The sequence below is a fragment of the Parasteatoda tepidariorum genome, chromosome X1, assembly GCF_043381705.1.
Source record: "Parasteatoda tepidariorum isolate YZ-2023 chromosome X1, CAS_Ptep_4.0, whole genome shotgun sequence".
Lineage (NCBI taxonomy): Eukaryota > Metazoa > Arthropoda > Arachnida > Araneae > Theridiidae > Parasteatoda > Parasteatoda tepidariorum.
The window spans coordinates 53157788-53178019 of NC_092214.1; the positions used below are offsets into that span (position 1 = coordinate 53157788).

General features: G+C 26.7%; 1 protein-coding gene across 10 annotated transcripts in view; it reads right to left on the reverse strand.

The window, feature by feature from the left end:
* Window positions 1-20232, reverse strand: part of LOC107443695 (LMBR1-like protein) — a 52766-nt gene that overhangs the window by 10687 nt on the left and 21847 nt on the right. For 5 of the 10 annotated variants that reach the window (XM_071187922.1, XM_016057645.3, XM_071187921.1 and 2 more), the window contains 6 exons: window positions 20009-20135; window positions 17889-17957; window positions 14281-14345; window positions 8966-9094; window positions 5026-5095; window positions 3299-3369 (listed from right to left, as the gene is read on the reverse strand). In XM_071187922.1, coding sequence (XP_071044023.1) covers window positions 3299-3369; window positions 5026-5095; window positions 8966-9094; window positions 14281-14345; window positions 17889-17957; window positions 20009-20135 — 531 coding nt within the window. Of the gene's footprint in view, window positions 1-3298; window positions 3370-5025; window positions 5096-8965; window positions 9095-14280; window positions 14346-17888; window positions 17958-20008; window positions 20151-20232 lie in introns of all 10 variants that reach the window. The other 5 variants (XM_016057643.3, XM_016057641.3, XM_016057642.3 and 2 more) reach the window with 1 other exon arrangement.

Sequence of the window (20232 nt, forward strand, 5' to 3'; positions counted from 1 at the left end):
AAGGAACTACAAATAACTTTGTTTCTCTATAAAATATCTGCTTATACTTCTGCTAAAGGGAAACATGAATGTTATAGTGTTTTATGCAATTTAAGTGTATAATATAAGTGTGACGCCAATTTAAAAATGCATGTAAAATGTTAGTGTTCTGCATTTGTTATTAATGTCTATTTTGTCTGCATTTGTCTAATGTCTCCCAACTCCAGTTGGTGAAAAATGGATATGTCTAACTGTTGCAAATTTAGTCAAGTTTAGTCCAATATTTTTCTTTTTTTTGTCATTGAACTTTAAAAACATCTACTTTAATTTTAGCCACACTCTATAAATAAACATAAATCACTATGTTTAAATGTGGTTCACAAACTTGTACTTATAAAATATTTATAATTCTAGCTTTAAAAGCCATGAAATAATTAAGAAAAAAAAAGGAGTTAAAATTATAAAATAATTCACTGTCAGTCTATAACAATGATTTCTCACAATCGTAGAGCTATTTTTCCATAGTTTTCCAGAATAATAACAATAATTTTTTACATATAATTAGTTCAATAATAGTACTTAAATGCAAAATGAAACATTTAATATTTTCCACAATTTACATTTTTCCAAACAATAAAACTTGATTTATTTAGTTGTACATTAGAGTTTTCCAGATAGATATGTTTAAATTTAACTACTGAGCAAATAAATCAACTCATTCTTATGCAAAAATAAATAAATAAAAATATAAATTAAAACAAAGAATTGTTAGAAAACCATTGAAATAAATAATGATTTACAAATTAATTAAAAAATACAAGTCATTAAAAAATTTATTTTTTAATAACATTTAAAAGTTTTCCATAAAGCAATAACTGGAATAACAACATCATTTTAATAACAAAATGATAATGTACTAATATTAGCACAAACATGAAAAAAAATTTAAATACTATATTTTAAAGAGAAAACCCAAGCTGAATCTTAATCTTACTACAGTGTAACGTCCCATATCCGGACGTCCCTTTTCTCGAAGGGTCGATTTCCCAGACACTTTTTAACAATTAAAATAAACAAACATCTCTTCATCTTCCCCTCTCTTTTAAAAAAAGAGGTCTTTTAACACGTTTTACTTTTCTAGCTTCTAGTGATTTATGTATTGAACCCATAAATCCCCAAAAAGAGGAAGAGAAGATCTACCAAGACCGTTGAGCGACCGTTAGTGACACTCCTCCTCTGGAATGCAGGAAAGGAGGGAGATTTGTTTTCAAAAGAGCACAATTGAATCTCCTCCCCCCCCCCTTCTTTCTTATGCAGCTGGCTAGTAAAAGAGGAATTTCCTAGAACCTTTTTATTAGAGTGTTAGGGAAAAAAGAAATACTGCGAAAAAAGGTAAACGCCAGCAAAGGTTAACGTGGCGGGGGCGTCATTTTCAATCAACAAGAAAAAGTAAAGAGAACCCAATTAGCATGCCATGCCTTTATGCTTGATTGATAGCCAATGATCAGAGAGAAAATAAGAATTTGTCACTTCCCCGCCCTCAGCTTGAATGACAAATAAGGAGGAAATGAATTTTTCTCCTCCACCTACCCACTTTAATGAATGACGGTAATTTCCCCTTCTTCCTTGAATCGTTCTAGTTCAAAATGGCGGAGAGAGCAATTGATATTTACATAACTGACAAATTTTCTTCGTTTTCTATATTTTAACCATTCATTATTTTTTTCTAACATTTTGTTTTTGACTAGATATAATTCTAATACGTACTAAAACATTATTGTCCGAAAAATAATGCTTATTTATTAGATTCAGATCGTTTAAAACTTTATTTACCTTAGGGGGTCTATTACACGGATAAATCTAACATCCGGACTTCCAGAAGTCCCACTGATTCCGGATACGTGACTTTCCACTGTATTTCGCCAAAATTCATAACTATCATGCATGTTGCCTTAAATAACTATTAGGTCTTGTGATTAAATGTGTGATACAGTTAAGAAATGAAACTATTTAGCGAAAATTAATTTCAATTTATGTTGCATAAATAACATTTATGTTGTACAAAGAACATAAAAAGTAAAGAGCATGGCACATGCCTCTTACAACTGCATCAAACCTAAACTGAATGGTTTGCAAAGCTGCATTTGGAGGGAGTCTAAAAAATAGCTTAAAATGCATAACCTCTATGAATGAAAACTCATTTCCCTTAATAAGAATTATTATTGACAAGCATGCTGTTATTGGCATAACTCTAGTGGATCTGGAGATTGGGCGGTCAATTCATCTGACTTTTCAGTTGGCACATAAACTTCACACATTTGACCTGGAATAGCTGTGGACTATAATGTTTCAAAGTCTTAAACATGATCACTGATTTGATCATTAGTCACATAGAAACAGTACCTCATTAAGACTTTGAGTCTTATTGTACACAGGTTCAGGCAAACCTATAATCTTGACAAAAGTTCAAGTAGTACCAGTTTACATCAAGAGAAACAAGTTCTGTAATAGACTATTTATAAAAATGCATAGTTCAATAAAATACTTCAACAAAAATCTATGCTTGGGAGAGTTAATTAGATCATTTGAATAATATCAATAAAGAACAATTCATGGTAGTATTACACATTTCTCAGAACCTAAAAAGTCCTTCAAAGAATATCACTCTTCTACAAACTCCAAGAGCACCAGCATTATTCTAGATATTTTTTTATTAAATCTCAACATTCCTCACAGAATGTTTTTAATAAAAGTAGTGGTCCCAAAAAAAAATCTAAATATTGTTATCCAGAAATAAAATTATATGAAATTCGAGCTTAAAATTAGGATTCACTTATCTGCATAGTTAACACAATTCTTTTAGTATAAATATCTGTTATTTGTAAGTAAAACTGGCACATTGAGAGAAAGACACAATATTGTGTACTTTGAACACAATATTGTGTACTTTGTATATCTATAACGCTCTCATATATTAAAAAATAGTGCTAAGAGTTTTCTTTGTGGCAATATTCAATTCCTCATATTAAGATCATTACACTATAACTTGATTATACCACAATAAATTATAAAAAAGTATTAAATCTTTTTTTTTTTAATCATTTGCATGGAAAAAAATTATTTTGAATGTAAGATTTACAGTTCCAATTTTAAAACTAAAAAAAAAAAAAAAAAAAAAAAAAAAAAAAAAAAAAAAAAAAAATTNAAAAAAAAAAAAAAAAAAAAAACTATATTAAATAGAAACAATTTCGTTACTTCTTTTAGATTAATGATAATTATTTTAGTTCTTGATAAACATTTGTAAAAATTGGAAACTTACTGTTAAAGAAACCAGAATCAACATCACAATAGGATAAATAAAACTTTTCTTCATAGTCCAATTTAGACTTTCTAAAATCAAATAAGAATTTAATTAGTAAAAGCCCAATAGGTTTGAATATTAAGCTTATCTTAATGTTAAACTTTAAACTTTGTATTTTACTTAACGCAATACTTATGTTAAGTAAAATACCAAATTGCCTAAACTGTCTAAAAATCTCATATATGGATGCTTTACAATTATTTTAAAGAACTAAATACAGTTTGAGTAAAAAAAAGAAATACACAATTTTTCTAACTCTTGATAGAAAATAAAAAATTTTTTCATTTGATTTAAAATATTCCTATGTACGAAATACTTTAAATTGCAATTTTTTAAAAAAATGAAAGAACCATAGTTCTCTGGCACAACATTCCCTTTCTAACTTGTACAGAGATAAATCAGCTTGACCTAAAGTAGGAGTGCACAACCTTTTTGAGTGAAGGGCTATTATTTGTCAGTCAATCATACTAAACTATTAAATAAAATGTTACAATTTGCACATAGAAAATTTCTAAAAGAAAATATTAGTTACTACTACAATATTTTTTACAATTTTTAATCTTTTTCAGAAATAGCTATTAATAAATATTTAATTTGTGAGCTTTTTATTTCAGACATAATGCAAAACGTATGTTCAAGAAAATGGGCATAGTTGAAAATATTTTTTCAAGAACATTGACATAGCTGAAAATGTGTATTTAAAGAAATAGACACAACACAAAATGAGCCTTTTTAATTTTAAAGAATGAACAAAATATTTTTAAGCCAAACTAAAACAATTTGAAATTTTGCTTACTTTATTAAACACTTAACATAATCATTACTAAGCAAAATTTTGGACTTAGGGATCAGAGTGGCTAGGTATATTACAAATGCAACTATTCAGACTATCTCTTTGAGTAACAAAATGTGAACAAATCAGTGTCAGTTAGTTTTAAAATCTTTATTACCTCAAAATTTTTCTGAAGCTTGAAAAATCAAAACCAAAAAATTTAATTCTCTTAAGGATCCGAAAAAAGTCTTACCTACATAGTGACAGGGAATGAGAAATGTTGAATGAAATTTGAAAAATTCGCTTAGAGAAAAAATCTAAAAAGGATAATTCCCATGGGTCTTACAAATTTTAAAAAGTAGTGACAAAAATAAAACAAACATAAATGCTTTAATATTTTTGATGAATACCACAGATTATGTTTGAAAGGAATATATGTGTATAAGAATTCTTTGTTTTTATAGATCGAGATGTTAAAATTGTATTTAAAAAAGTAAAGTCCATGTAATATTAATGTCAGACCCTTAAAAATAATTTTTAAGAAATGTGGGACCCTAGTAAAAGGAACTGTAGTCATTTAAATTCAGTTGGGGAAAAAAACTTACATTAAAACATGTACATAGTGATCTATACATAACAAGTTTATTTGGATTCATAAGTTAATTATTATAAAAACAATGCTTATAAAAGTAGTTTAAAAATAGAATCAAATGCTCATAGAATCAATATTCATTTCCTTAAATATGTATATTAAGCTTTGTCCATTTTTCTTAAATTTGGATCTTTAAGAATTCTTAAATATGTAGTCTGACCTAGATCCAATTTATAAAGCAATTTTAATTATGTACAAAATAAAAAGCTCACTAATGACTTTCAATTTAAATAAATGAATTTAATAGAACTCAAAACGTACCAGAACCATGAAGGAATTTTAACAGATTTTTGGTTTCTTCTCTAGACACATCTATCCCATTATCCTCATTCTTAAAAAGAAAAACTTAATTAACATTTATATGAAATTGGAAGTATCATACAAAATTGAATCATTGAACACATGAAATTGAAAATACCTTCATAACAGAATCACATTATAGAAGTAAATTCAATATTTTACATTCAGCAACAATGTGGATACTATTTTTAAAGAATATATTTTTTTAAATCAACCACTAAAGCGAAATGCAAAACTACACATAAAAACGATGTTTACTTATTTTTTACATAAATAAATAATAACATTATCACTAAGTAAGCAATAATTGTGTTTACTTCTTGTTATAATATTTATTAGGTCAAAAGTTTTGCAATATATTTTTTTAATACTATACTTATCCTTCCTGTCATTTTAAATGCAAATGGCAATGCATTTTTAGCAAAATACTGAAGAATCTTATGCTAAGTAACAAATTTTCAACTCGGGCTCTAATCACTATGAAAAAAAACCAACCACTTTAAAGTACCTTTTTTATTTAAAGTAAATTAAATTTTAACAACTTAGAATACAAAATAAACTATATACAGACACCCAATTAAACAATTATAGTAGAATATATAAATAAAATAAAAATATATGAATGTAAGACCTATCAGAGAATGCTTTGGTTTTAAGTATCTTTCTTTAACTTGGAGCTTTGAAAATACTCTCCAGAGTTATGAAATATATTAGAGAAAAAGATATTTACCACATTTGCATAAGCAGATACAAAACCTGTAAACTGCATTTGGAAAAATGTAACAACTCTATTATACAGAGTAGTAAATAGGATTTTCCTAAAAAAAATTAAAACATCAAATGACTTTCTATATTGATGCCAAAAATAATTATGATATTTTTTTCCCAAAAATGCAGTTAGCATGTTTTGCAAATGGACGACATATATGAACTCTTAAGGCGAAAGGTATGGTAAAGAGTAAATAGTTACGATTACTACTGAAATCAGTTTGAAATTTCTTGGCTGAAACAACTGTTTAAAAATATTTAAAATGTCTGGGGTACATAACTGTTTAGAAAATTATTATAGAAAAAAGCAGATATAAATTTCAAAACTTGATTTTACAATTTTTGAAAAAGTTTAAAAACACATTACAATGAACTACTTTTAATTGAACAAGAGTGATTTAATAAGGCATACTTAAAGTAGCATTTATTCCTCTAGAATTTTCTGACTGCAATGTTAAAATTTTATATTCTGTTCTAAGTTTTTCTAATTTTTTGGTTTCTTCAAATTTTGCAAACGAGTTTGAAACGGAAAATGTTTTAAATGACATATATTTAAAAAAAATTAGGCAAGTTTTAAAAAAAAAAGATAAAAACAATTGTGGATGTAGCTAACGAATCTAGGAAGTATTCCCTCAATAGTGATGAATATCTAAAGCATTTCGGAATTAACTGTATGGGCAACTTATTAAGTTTCCTTCAAGATGTATCATTAGTGAGTCGGTTGAATGGAGTTACAATTCTTGTTTTAACACACGTTTTTATAGATCAATTGGCCTAATAACTAAACACTGAATTACCAATTACTACAAGCACAGAAGTCAAAAGATTGAGCTTTTATTTTATACAATTCATGCTGTCAAAATAAATTAAAGAAAAAACTCTCAATTGAAAAATTAGAATACTTTCAAATTACATCAAAAGCAAAAAGTTAATTCAAAACACATAAAAATGAAACATAGTTTTTTAACATTAAATACAATTAAATGCAAGTTCATATAAGACAAAGTTTTCTTACTCATTAAATAAAAATATCTTACTTCAGTTTGACTTCCACGTTTTTTTTTTTTTTTTTATTGAAATTTAAATAATTGGGAGATTCTTCCAGTTCTCTAAAGTTTTAATTATAAAGAGTCACAGCTGTTAACTAAATCTAAAGCAAAAAGAAAAAGTAAACATCACTGGTCTGGACACGTGATTAATGATTACCAAATAAAGGCAAAGTAGTTTCTCTTATCTCTTTTTTTAGTTCAATTGAGTCGATCTCAGAACTTTGATATCTGAGGCAGTAACAATCTTACTAGTTTCTTGCATTATTTGGTTGAGGTTTCGTGTTATATTCAAGTGACTCGTCTCACATTTTTTAGTTCCTTCTGCGTTATCATACATAAATGTAAATTTTTTTATTTTTATATGAACTGATAAAATGATATGTTATTTCTTTCATTCAAACGTCAATCAGAATTTCACGTTTATAAAAAGTACATATTATATCTGATATAATTTTGATTAATTAAGTATATTCGCTTCATTATAAAGCTATTCCTATTATTATAAAATTATTCCAATTCAAAACATGTTATAAACATTAAAAAAATGTTTTTAACAAATAGTATGTTATAAAAGCTATTAAATTTAAATAATTAATAAACATGATTTACTATATAATGATTGTGTTTATTTATAACAACTATAAATACATAAAAGCAGCTAACTGATTTCAATTCCAAATTTCTCTCTATATATTCCAGATATAAAGATATTTTTTTAGCGCCTGATGAATAATAACTTATTACTTAATTTGCATAATATACTTCAGCTATGGACGAGGTTTTGACACTGAAACCACATGGCTCTTGGTGTGCCAGTGGTCCTATGACTAAAATTTTAATATAGATACAATGTATGTGGATTTATAATTAAATTTAATATAAACATAAAAACAAATTGAAAGATAAGACTTCCTCTAATTCTTTTATAAATCTATCAATTCTTATCTCTTTGCGTGTTGACCCTACAGGCAGTCTGGTCACCGTTCGAGCCAACTTCTTGTAGCATCCACTTTGTAGCTTGAGCAAAACAGATTTATTGTTACAAAATTTAACTATTCACAGCCTAATTGATGTGGAGGAAAAATTTGGTTGTCCCTGGTTGTGTACAGCCAAATATTATTAAAAAAAGGAACTGGAAAGATTTTTCACTGAAAAGCATTTAGTTCAGATGAAAATATAGCAGTTACAAATTATGATTATATTAGCTATTTTTTCTTTCTTATTTTTGTTTTCATTTATTTATTTTTGCATATGATACCTAAAATAAATTATAATTTAAGTATTTATGATTTTGTAAAATGTATTATTGATAGTTCATGAACAATGAAATTTAAAGACCTTACTTTAACAAAGTCAAATATCTCAGGTGATGTAGAAAATATTAACTGATTTGCTTTTGTCTTATTTTATTTATACAACTTCATTTTCAAAGTATTCTTTAAGAAAGGATTTATATTTTGCATTAACTCATAATTTTCTTTCTTTCTTTCTTTGTTTATTATGTGCCATGTTTTCTAATTAAGTGCATACATAAAAATAAAACTTTATTAATAAGAAACATAGAGTAATTATATACTATAATGGATAACTTTCAACTTGCTCAAACGTATTGCTCAAAAGAACACAAAAAGAAGATATTATTTTGGAATTTTAGTTGACAAGCATTTGATACAAAAAGTAATGAATTTATGTAATTGATAATTCATTGTATCAGTATCAATTTGTAACTGATACTGAAAAAGTTGGTACTTACAAGCATGCAGACCAGCAATAATTTAATTCAATAAATAAAATTATTGACGCTTTATTATACGGAACACTGTCAGCTGAAACTGTCAGTAGTTGAATGACAATGTTGAGAAACCTTCCTTTCTGCTTAATTCATGGCAACAATCAACATTACAAAGAAAAAACTTTTTTTTGATAAGAGAAAATTCAGCACTTTTTACAAACACCCAATGAAGAATAAGCACCTTTAAAGGCTTTTAAAAAACAAAAACTAAAAATAAGCATCTTTCAGTACCTTTTAAAAAAGATACACACCATATAGTATAAAACACAAAAAAAAATTGAAAAATACTGACCCTAGATAAATTTGAACGCTTATAAACTTGATTTAGTTGAAAAACAGAATTTCTTACAGCTTCATCATTTGCCATAAAAAGAACTTGAGGCTTCACAAAACTTTTGAGATAGCGACTTACGGGAGTAAGCTACAAAATAATTCCATGATTATAAGAATAAAACTAATAAGAAAAATAATCAATAAAATAATTAAAAAGAAAAGACAGTAAAAGTCGGTCATAATGACAATTCAAACATTATAGTAGATGAAACTGTCATTATCAAGTGCTTATTGGCAGAAGCAAACACATATTTAATGTTAAAATAAAAATATTGAAAATGCAATAGACATATTGCATTTTCCAAAAGACATATCATTTTTTTCATAACAGCTATTTTTAATTAAAATATGCAGAGTAGGTTACTTTTGTCTACAGATCGTAAACTGAATTACATAGCTTTGTACTTTATTAAAGGCAAAAATGCTTACAACAGAAATGCTTAAATAAGAAGTTTCTGCAAGGAGAAAATGAAATGAAGTGCTTCAATGACAACAGATAATATGGATTTAAATAGTCAAAAAGGGATATATAATAATAAAAATATGGTCAACAAAAGGATTTCTAATAAATGAAGAAACCCTTTTTTGTTAGAAAGAAGATAACTTAGCAGGTGGTCAACCTTGTATTGCATTTTAAAATAAGGTTTATAATGGCAAAAAGTACACAATGTTCGTTTTTCACTTTTTTGCATTGGTACTAGAAATCAAAAAAATTTTCCATTGAATTCTTTTTCAATATTGCTCACTTAAACAGCAGAAAAATGTATTTTCCTCAATAAAATTTTGACATAATAGCGGTAGGCTAGCCATTTTTAACTTATTATGAACATACAATTTTATACCATTAATATTAGCTTTTTAAAATTTGTCATAATAGCAAACTTCCAGCAATATACTGTTTTCCTTCTATCAAACTTTTCACTGTATTTAAAACCAAATATTTTATTAAATTTACTGTATTTAAACCAAATATTAATTCACCAAAAAACATAGGAGAAAAGTATATTAATTGTATCAAGTGTTTTCAAAAATTTCAATAAAATTTTTTACTTTTTATCAGATTTGAACAAATAATGCAGTGTGAAAAGAAAATAATGAAAAAGTCACATTTTGAAGTTGCTGTTAAAGCATTATGTGACATTTTTCAAAGTTGTCCAACTACCTGTATATTTCTTTAACTTTATGGGATTGACCTCAGTTCTGGATAATTATCATGTTGTTCATGTTACTGTTCATTCATGATACTGTTCATGTTATCATTTTAAAAATGGACATGCGTAAAAATTATCCATATTACAAAAACAAAAGTTCGACAATGTAGATTTACAAAATTAATTTCTAAAATGCCCATTATATCATAACAATTTTAGTCACTTTTTGACCAAAACAAAAATTTACTTTCCACATCATTTCAAGGAATATATATTTAGAAGAATAAGTCCAAGACTATAAACTACTTATCACATAGTATAAATACACGTGTTAAAGTTTCCAAAGAAGAACTTATAAATTTCATTTGTTACATAACTTGCCAATTTGAAAAATAATTTTTTAAGTCCACTTTGTATCATTAAGATTTAGTTTATTTTTTTACTTAATTAAAACAATTTTACAAAAAAAATTTGAATTTAAGTAAAATGTGTGGTGCTGTTTTAAAGGACAAGAGGAGTAGAAACTATTTAACTCATAAAAAAATACAAAGAATATTTTTGAAAAAAGTTTTTCTTTTTTAATTTTCTCTTGCATCATTACAATTTAATTTGGCAAAATTTTTCAAAATTTATTAATATTTATAAATTTTTAACGGGTTTAAAAGTTCTGGTTAATTCAGATAATTACTCATCTGGCTTGGAAAATAAATAAATATGATTATTTAAAAAAAATTTCACCATTGGATGAATATAATTTTTTATTGATCAGCCTCTTCAATAACAAATAGCAAAATTTACCCACAAAAGATAATTAATGGTTAGTTGATTACTAATTGGTCATAATTAATTTCCATATTCTTGTCTTATTTACTTATCCACAAATTAAGAATTATGATATTTTTTTAAAATAATAAAATTTTAATAAACCAATTTTAATTTTTTTATAATAAATAATACTTTTTTTAATAATATTTTTCATATCCATAATGGCATAGACTCCCTTAATGATACACATGAGATTCTCTGCATCCCTATTTTTAATCTACTGAATTGTACTCTCAAGTATGACTTTTTAAATATACAGTAGAGAACCATTTATCCGGTATCCAGATAACCGGGAAACCAGAAAACCAGGAAACCAGAAAACCAGGAAAAAATTTTATTGGTTTTCCCGCCATTTTAAACTAGAACAATTATGAAAAAAAGCAGAAATTGTACTCATCCTTGAAGTTGAGTAGAGGAAAATGTAAGGAAGGGGAGAATTTTTTCCCCGTTTACCCAGAGAAACGTCATTTCCTCCGTGACCTTGAAGGCAGGGAAGGGAGGAATGTTTTGCTCAAGGGTGTGGCATGCTGATTTCGTTTTCTGTTTGATTTACGAGGCGGGTGGGGAAAATGCATTGCATGCATATCAGTGAACAGAAGATGAAAGAGAAAAATATATTTATCTATTTGACATCGATTAATAAAAATAAAACCTTTTTCTTCTGAATAAATTCTCATTCTTTGGAAGTGCGGTATCATTTGCAATTTTTTATTGATGTAGAATCACATCTGCTGTAATTAAATATCGTGCTTTTATCAACAAAAAAAATAAATAAAAGGAGATTTGTTTATTAATTTAAACATAGGATTATTTTATGAAGCAGATTACAGTTTTGTTTTTCTGATTCCACTAGGTTTGATATTTTTTTCTTTTCACGATAAATTTCGCACTCAATAAATTAATTCTTTTTATTCATAAATTTTATCATTAGGTTTTTTTTTAAAATTCCGTTGATCTTGCCTTGTTCCGGGTTTTAATATTTATGCTAGTGCCTTTTTTAACTATCGTTTCGGTTCGATAATTTTCAAGTGTTTTTATTTAGATTAATAAGTTTTCCTTTTATTTTATCGTTTCCCCCGTATAATTAGGTATGAAATATATTGCGTTATTTAACCATTGGTTTTGTTTATATTAGTTAATTTAGGAATTGTAATTATTTTTAAAAAATAAATACGAGAATTTTGTATTTTTTAAACTTGTTTTTCTTGTCTAAACTTGCAAATTTTTTTATTCTTTTAAATGTTATTTTTCTACCATTTCTTTTTTCTTTTTAAAGTTAGGAGTACCTTTCTTTTTTCTTTTACTTTATGCATTACACTTCTTCCTTGTAATTTGGGTTCGATAAAACATCGATTAACGATACTTTTTGGTGGATCCAGAAAACCGGGAAATTCAGACATCCGGGATAGCGATGGTCCCGAGCATCCCGGATAATTGGTTCTCTATTGTATAAAAAATTTTATTAGGGTTAACAAATTACAGAATCACAGAAAAATTTTTTACTGATGCTCGAAGCTCAAACTCCCAACTAAACAGCAGGCTTGGCTGACATATTGATGCATCGGAAAATGTCAATGTTATACAATCCTCGCCAATCCGAGGTTTGGATTGACATTTTTTTCGAAGTATAAACAATTATGATTTATCTGCATTAATGTACATTTCCCAATGCATCATAGGCATTGATGTTGACATGTGGGATAAAGAGCATTATTCCTCATAGCACATTAATGATTTCAAGCGCACTTGAAGAGCAATTATCCCGATCAGACATGGATGATCATAATCTGCCAAAAAGAGCATTCTCCCCTGATCATAAGTGAACATTGATTATTGAGTAGATTATCATTATTTTCTTAGTGTTTTTTCCATCATGACTCATCAAGTAGAGATATACATTTTGCTAACATGCTGACTCCTCATGTGACTTGAATAACTGAGAATTGAAGAGTTGTTGAATCTCTGTTATTGAAACAAGCTTTTTTTAACTGTTTAAATCTTCCGGTGTTGATTTGTTTATAATCAATTTATCAATTAATCGTGTTTTAGCCGGTATTGCGCTAAAAAATTCAAGTTTTTAAATATTGTGAAATAATCATTATTGTGAAAAACCATAAAAAATTCAATATTTATTTTAAAAAATGGATCTTACTACATGCAAATTTTCACTATTTTTGCTTTATTCAGTGATTCCTTTTAGTTTTCAATGCATTGCATTTTTTTTTCAAAAAAAAAAAGTTTTGATAGTAATATACTGAATTTACGATGGATGAGGATAACTTGGAATTTGCACATGGCTTTTGACATCAGCTGTTCTTAAGTTTTCAATCTTTCCAGGGGTCTGTCCAGACCGAATTTACTACCGTTTAGCGGTACCTTCACAAATTCAACTTTAGGAAAAACGGTAGTTTCACAAATTTAATTTCAGGAAAAACGGTAGTTTCACAAAATACTTTTTCTTAAAATGTTATTTTTGTATTCCTTAAGAAATGATAAATCCATATTCTTGCCATATTTTTGCATTGGATTTTTTAAATATAATTTTTAATTTTTCACAAATTATGTCTAAATTTTCACAAAATAGGTACCTCTCAGAAAAACCTAGACAGACCCCTGCTTTCTCAATTCATCAGAAGAGTTTTTTAATTTTTTTGTTTATAAAGATTTTTTTATAAATATTGACTCAATGTGCGTTTTAATCTTGATGTTACATTCATAATTGCCATGCACAGACTGTTCTGCCTTATTTTTTAAATTTTTTCAATGTGTTGTCATGTTACTGATGTATGATGCTACTAATGTTTTATTGTTTGTTTTTTTTTCAAAAATCCAAGAATTGTTAATAACTACACAAATTTATAATATTTTAAATACTTTACTTGTTAGATAACTGAGGATTGAGTAATTACAAAAATAAGATTTCACGCCTTAAGAAATCAATTATATGCTCAAAAACTGGAAAAAAATTTAAATCATGCAATACGAAATGCAAAACACTAATGAAGCGAAACATTGCGATGTCAGAGTGACGATACTTTAAGATGCCAAAAGCATAACATTGCCCAGTTCTACTAAATAGTGACATGTGTTGCTTAATATATAAATGCAACATATCTATTTTATGATAAGTAAGGTGCAAAATTTTTTTAAAAAAATACATTTAATTAAGGGATTAAATTTTTCTTTACTATATGGATACAATATACAATGTAATAATATATAATAATCATATACAATGCAATGAAATAATATACAATAATCATATACAATGTAATGTCTTTAAAGAAAACAATTTTACCTTTGGCTGAACAATAACATCTGACATAACAGTAAACAATCGAGCAAATCCAACTGGTGTGCATACTAAAAATTAAAAATAAAAACAAATATTAATACAATATAGGATTACAACTGTCATTTTTAAGCAAAATAAAAAATTCTGTATAACTGATTTTTGTGCAACTTACTTCTTAAGACATTACAAGCAGTGGGAATGTATTAAATTGTTTTTGGAAACTTAAGAATGAGAAAAATACCAATAAAAGATAATACTAAATATTATACAAATACAATAATATTTGAGTATAGGTCTTTATTGACATTTTTGTATCAATTTCATAAAATAGTATTGGCAGACACAACTTATAATCCCAAGAATAAAATTATATTGTGTTGCAATTATTTCTATTTTTAAAAAGGCATTTATCAAGGGATCCAATAAAATTAACAATTTGAGATTTTTTGACAATGTCATTTTTGTATATGTACACATGTAATTTTTGTCATTATTTTAGGTTGTTTAAAAAATTGGAAGCATAAAATTAGATTTGCCAAATATTTTTCAAAACATAACATTAAAGCCAGAAACTTATTTTATTAAGCAAAATTTTGCGTGGATTTGCATAAATTTTAATTTACATAAACAGGAAATGAAAATTAAAAATATTCAACTAGTATAAAACATTTTATCCAGGGCATACAGGAATTGAACCTTAGATAAAGAGATCAAGAGCACTGAATATTCAAAAACTCCATTAAAAAACATAGGGGAAGGTGGGGTAATGGCGTATAATTATGATTCAAAGACCTGTTGGAGATAAACTGTTCAAACTAGAAACTGTCTGATTTATGAGTACGAAAAGTTCAAGATGAACTATTTCTTATATAAATGATTTTTTTCTAGAAAAATCGAACAACTGGGTTTTACCCCACTAGTAGGATAAAACCAAGTTCACATGTTAAAACTATAGGAAATTTTGAAATACTAGAATTTCAGTGCAAAAGTTATAGACATTTCTATTTTATATGACAATTTAAGAAAATTATGTATGTAATTAAAATGTGATGTACTCAAAGGGGAAAGAGAAGGACAATTGTCTAATTTGTCCTGGGGCCCATAAAGTCTTCGTTCACCTTTGGATTTGTAGTGTTGCTACAACTCTCTTTCCTTTTTATGAGTATCAGTCATCCTATTTCTGCCCAAACTGTCTGACTGTTTGAGATAGCCTCTCTGTTAATAAAATAAGCAGTTTTGGTCTGCCAATTTTTGGGTAAGGAGAGGAAACCTGAGAACAGGGGCAGGACAGAGGTGAGGAAGAGAGGGCTAAGACCTGGAGAGAGCTGAGTGGGATCTGATAAAAAAAAAAAGGTGTTGTGATACAAATTCTGAAGCAAGATATACAGCAACCCTGAAACTATTGCTGCAACAATTGATATATAGATCCAGATAATAACTACCTGATACCTACAAATGGTTTCTCAGTTCTAAGGTTTCAAGCCAAGTCAAGTACATGTGCAAGATAAGTGACTTTAAATTCAATTGGCTATAGCAGTGCAATTCCTTTTCTTTAAGTGTTCAATCCAAATCTGTTTGTCACATGTTGATTTAGTTTTGTGTAATTTGTAATTACCTTATTTTATTATGCCACATGGTCTGATTTATTTTAATGAGTAAATCTTGATAATTAAGTTAATCATTATTAAAATTGCTTTAGTAAATGTTCTCCCTTGTGATCATTATTTCTAGACATATATTTTTATCTTACTTTATTTGTATGTGTTGGTGATGATTTGGGATAGGCCATAGTTGATAAATGCATTAGTACTAAATTTGTCAATTATCCCGCTATACTTTACCCAAATTGTCACCACAGATGTAGTTATTTTTTTCCTCCAATGAACTACAGCTTCTTGCGCCTAGCATAGATGCACATCAAAAGAATAGATGATAATAAAAGAATAGATGCTAAACTGCATTGTACAAGATTTCGTCCTGCCTGCAGAGATTATTGAGACAAAAATTATTGAGACAGTGCTAATTATTGGGCTAAAGCCTTATTATTTTTTACGGTATGAATCATTAGTAAATGCATAATAAGCTGAACTAAGAATAATTCTTATGACTGTAATGATCAATCTTGTCTTGTTTTTAAGGATAATCTAATCTTGCTTTTAAGTATAGCTTAAAAACAAGAGAATATCAATGAGTTGACGTAGTAAAACAAACCAGAAGTGATTGTGACACAAAGTGATAAACCTTGAGTTTTATGTGCAAATAATCTGTATCAATTTATCTTTAACATAATCAATAGAATTAACATTTATAAACATTAATTTGAAATAACATTTATTAAATTACCTACTAATGAAGAATATCACACCTTTAGAGAACCAATTCAAGAAAAACTTACTTCTTATAAGAATCCAGTTATTGGATTTAAAAATCGCATTAATATAAATCGCAATATTGGATTTTAAACTCACATGATTACAGATAGCGATGTTTGGTTTTAAAAACACATAAATACAAATCACGATATTGAATTTTTAATTACGTGAATAGAAATTGCTATGTACAATTTTTAAATGGTGTTAATACAAAGCCAACTTAAATCAGGTAAATACGAAAATCAATGTTTCTTATTAAAATTGGGATATTAGCAGATTCCAATGCAGTTCCAAATATTCAAATTGGCGAAAATGAGCCAAACCAAAAGAATCAAATAGGTGGAAGAATCACGTAAGATGCAATTCTTCACATAATTGGCGCAAGAATGTATGCAAACGTCTTGTCAACGACAAAAGCTTCAAAATTTCATCAAATTTTAAGTCTCTGAACCAATGGTTCTGAGATAAGCAGAATTCTGCAATATTTGCACAAAAATCACATGCCCAGCTTCAATTTTTAGACCTGAATGAATAATACGAAAAACCTGGAATTCCAGGGAATCTCTGCAATTCAATCACCTCTGACAAACTTATCAACACAAATGCAGTAAATTAATCAACCTCTGCTTTATCTTTTCCCTTTTTTTTGCAATGAACTTTTTGCTTTAAAAAATGTCTATTAGGAGTTTCATGTCAAAATTTTTTAAGAATCAAGATGTTTCTGATTTTTCTTCAACCTTTTTCCTTCATTTCAAATTATTTAGGCCTGTAGGTATGTTTTATTTTATTTTAATATATATATTTTTTTCTTTTTATCTAAATAAACATATTTCCTTAATGCTTGTTATTTTAAAATGTGATGCTATTCATTGTTGAATTTGAGGCACAATTAAAAAAACGGTATTTTATTTTGATTTATCAGAAATAGAAAAGGTCAATTATCTAGAAGGGTGATGGTCTTGAACATTTCAGATAATTAGTTTCTAATTATATATTTATTTCAGGAAAATAGCATTATAAGATAGCATATTACTTTATGACATATCAATCAAATATCATATTACTTTATGACATATAAATTAATATCATATCACTTTTGATAAGTCAATTAAATAAGTTCGTGTAATTTATTTCATTAACGAACATTTTTCAGAACGATATACTTATACACTAATCAGCATAAAAAAAATTTAACTGAGAAAATAAAAGAAAAACAATTAACTTTTTAATCACACTCACTTAATAACATAAGAACTCCAAGGAATGAAACACATGAATACAGAAAAGGCAAATAGTATGTTGAGAAGTCTATAAAAAGAAATAACATAACTGTTAATATTTACAGAATTGTATTAAGTAAACATTAATAAAAGAATAAGAAAGCATCCAAATTTGGCATTAATTAAAACAAATTAACCTTTAAAAATTATTAAAAATTTGGGATTGATATTTTTGTCTAAACTTGATTGATTTCTCAAAAAATTTCTCTTCGTGCATCTTTAAGAAAATGCACAATTTATTGTTTTTATTTCATTTTATTCACTTATTTGTATCAATTTAATTGTGTTTAGCTAAATGTTTTGCAAATTTTACAAGTATTTAAAAATTTGAAAGATGAGCAATGAATTTTGCTTTTGCGTATTTCGCTATATCTCAAGAAATTTTAAACGAATTAAAAAAATTTTACACACAAATATAAAATTTGTTTATCTAAAGGTTGTTTATTTAATAAAGGTTGGAAAAATTTCGAATTGTAAGGTACATACATTTTTGCATTATTTTAAAGAACATAATTTTACATTGCAAACTACAGAATTTGAGCAAAATTGTCTGAATAGTTCCTGAGAAATTATATTTTAAATATCTGAATTTTTTGAAATTTAATTTCTCAGGAACTACTCAACCGATTTTGCTCAAATTTTGTATTTTATCATGTGAAATTACATTCTTTTAAATTATGAAAAAATTTGTATACTTAACGATTCAAAAAAATTTCGACTTCTTTTAAGTAAAATAATAAAAATTTACGGAAAGTTATTTTTGGTTTGAAATTGTCTTTGGATAAACAAATTTTATAATTATAAGCAAAATGCTTTCAATCTGCTTATTTTTTTAAATATAGCGAAATACACAAAAAGTAAAATTAACATTAAGGGGTCCAAACTTTGAAGCACTCTCTGGACCCACTTATTGAAGCCAAATTTCGCAGATTGCCCCTATATTCTGGGAGTCAGAAATCCGAATCTGTCGAAAAAAGGTATGCTTATTCAGAGAAAATAAGTTCTTGCATCATTTTGTAACTTAAAATATCTATAATTAATTATTATCTATAATTATATATAATTATTAACTAATATATTTGAGGTCACCATTTCAAACCATTAACATTGAGTCTTAGAACGTGAAGATCGGATCATTAGATCAAAAGTTATTCAGGGTAGTTCATTTATTTTTTTGCGCACTGTGCACTACATGAAAGAGATAAATCAATAATTGCGAAAATACAAAACTACACAAGCATATAATCAGTAAACAGTTCCTAAATCGAAACTATTGAAATTTGTAATTTCTACTAGCATTGTTAATTAATATAAAGATATTGGATCAAAAATTCAAATCTTTCGATTCTTCAAATCTATTTTTTAAACTATTAATTAGGCATTTAGAAAATGGTATTTTCTGAACACACACAAGAATTAGGACTATCAGGACAAAAAGTTAAAAATAAGGACAAATATTGAATAAAGAAAAAAAATCTAATTTTTTTTTTTTTACCAACCAATCAAAACTTAGAAAAATGTATTATTAGTAATGTTTAATATTATTAAAAAACAATATTATAAATAAAACTACTAAAATTTCTAACAAAAATGGTTAAAAATATTTTGTAAATATTTATTGCAAACAAATCATTATGCATTATTAATTTGTAGTAAAGCATATGTACAATTTGATTGTGATATTTTTAAAGTTCTATATAAAACTTCTCATTTTTAAATTCTACTGTAATCCTTTATGTAAAACATTGAAAGAAACTATGGTTGTTTTAATTCATTTAAACTTACTTTTCTTTCCAATTTTTGCATTGTATTTTCACTAATCTAAAAATGATTAACTAAATGGCTTGGAAATTAATACTAATATTTGAACTACAATGCTATTATAAAATTAAAAAACTTTATTAAGTATTTGATAATTCATTTTTAAAAAGAGTTTCTTACATTTCTTCTACTTGGGCTGGAAGAAACTTAGTTCTTTCACGGTGGTTTTTCCAAAATTTTTCAACTATAGGAGAAACTTACTATACCTGAATACAAGCTATTTTAAATAATTTAATCAATGAAAAAATTTTTACTAACTGAAAATTGATGCAATACTGTACTGGCCATCACTAAGAATTGCAGACATTATGTATGTAAAGCCCATTACAAGCAAGCCCATTAAGCCAAGAACAAGAAGAACTTCATTAACTCTTGACATAATACCCTGAAATGTGGAACACTGAATAATAAAATAATACAATCAGAAAAATCATACTAATACATATGTAATACAGACATGAAAAAAATTTTAGATATAAAAA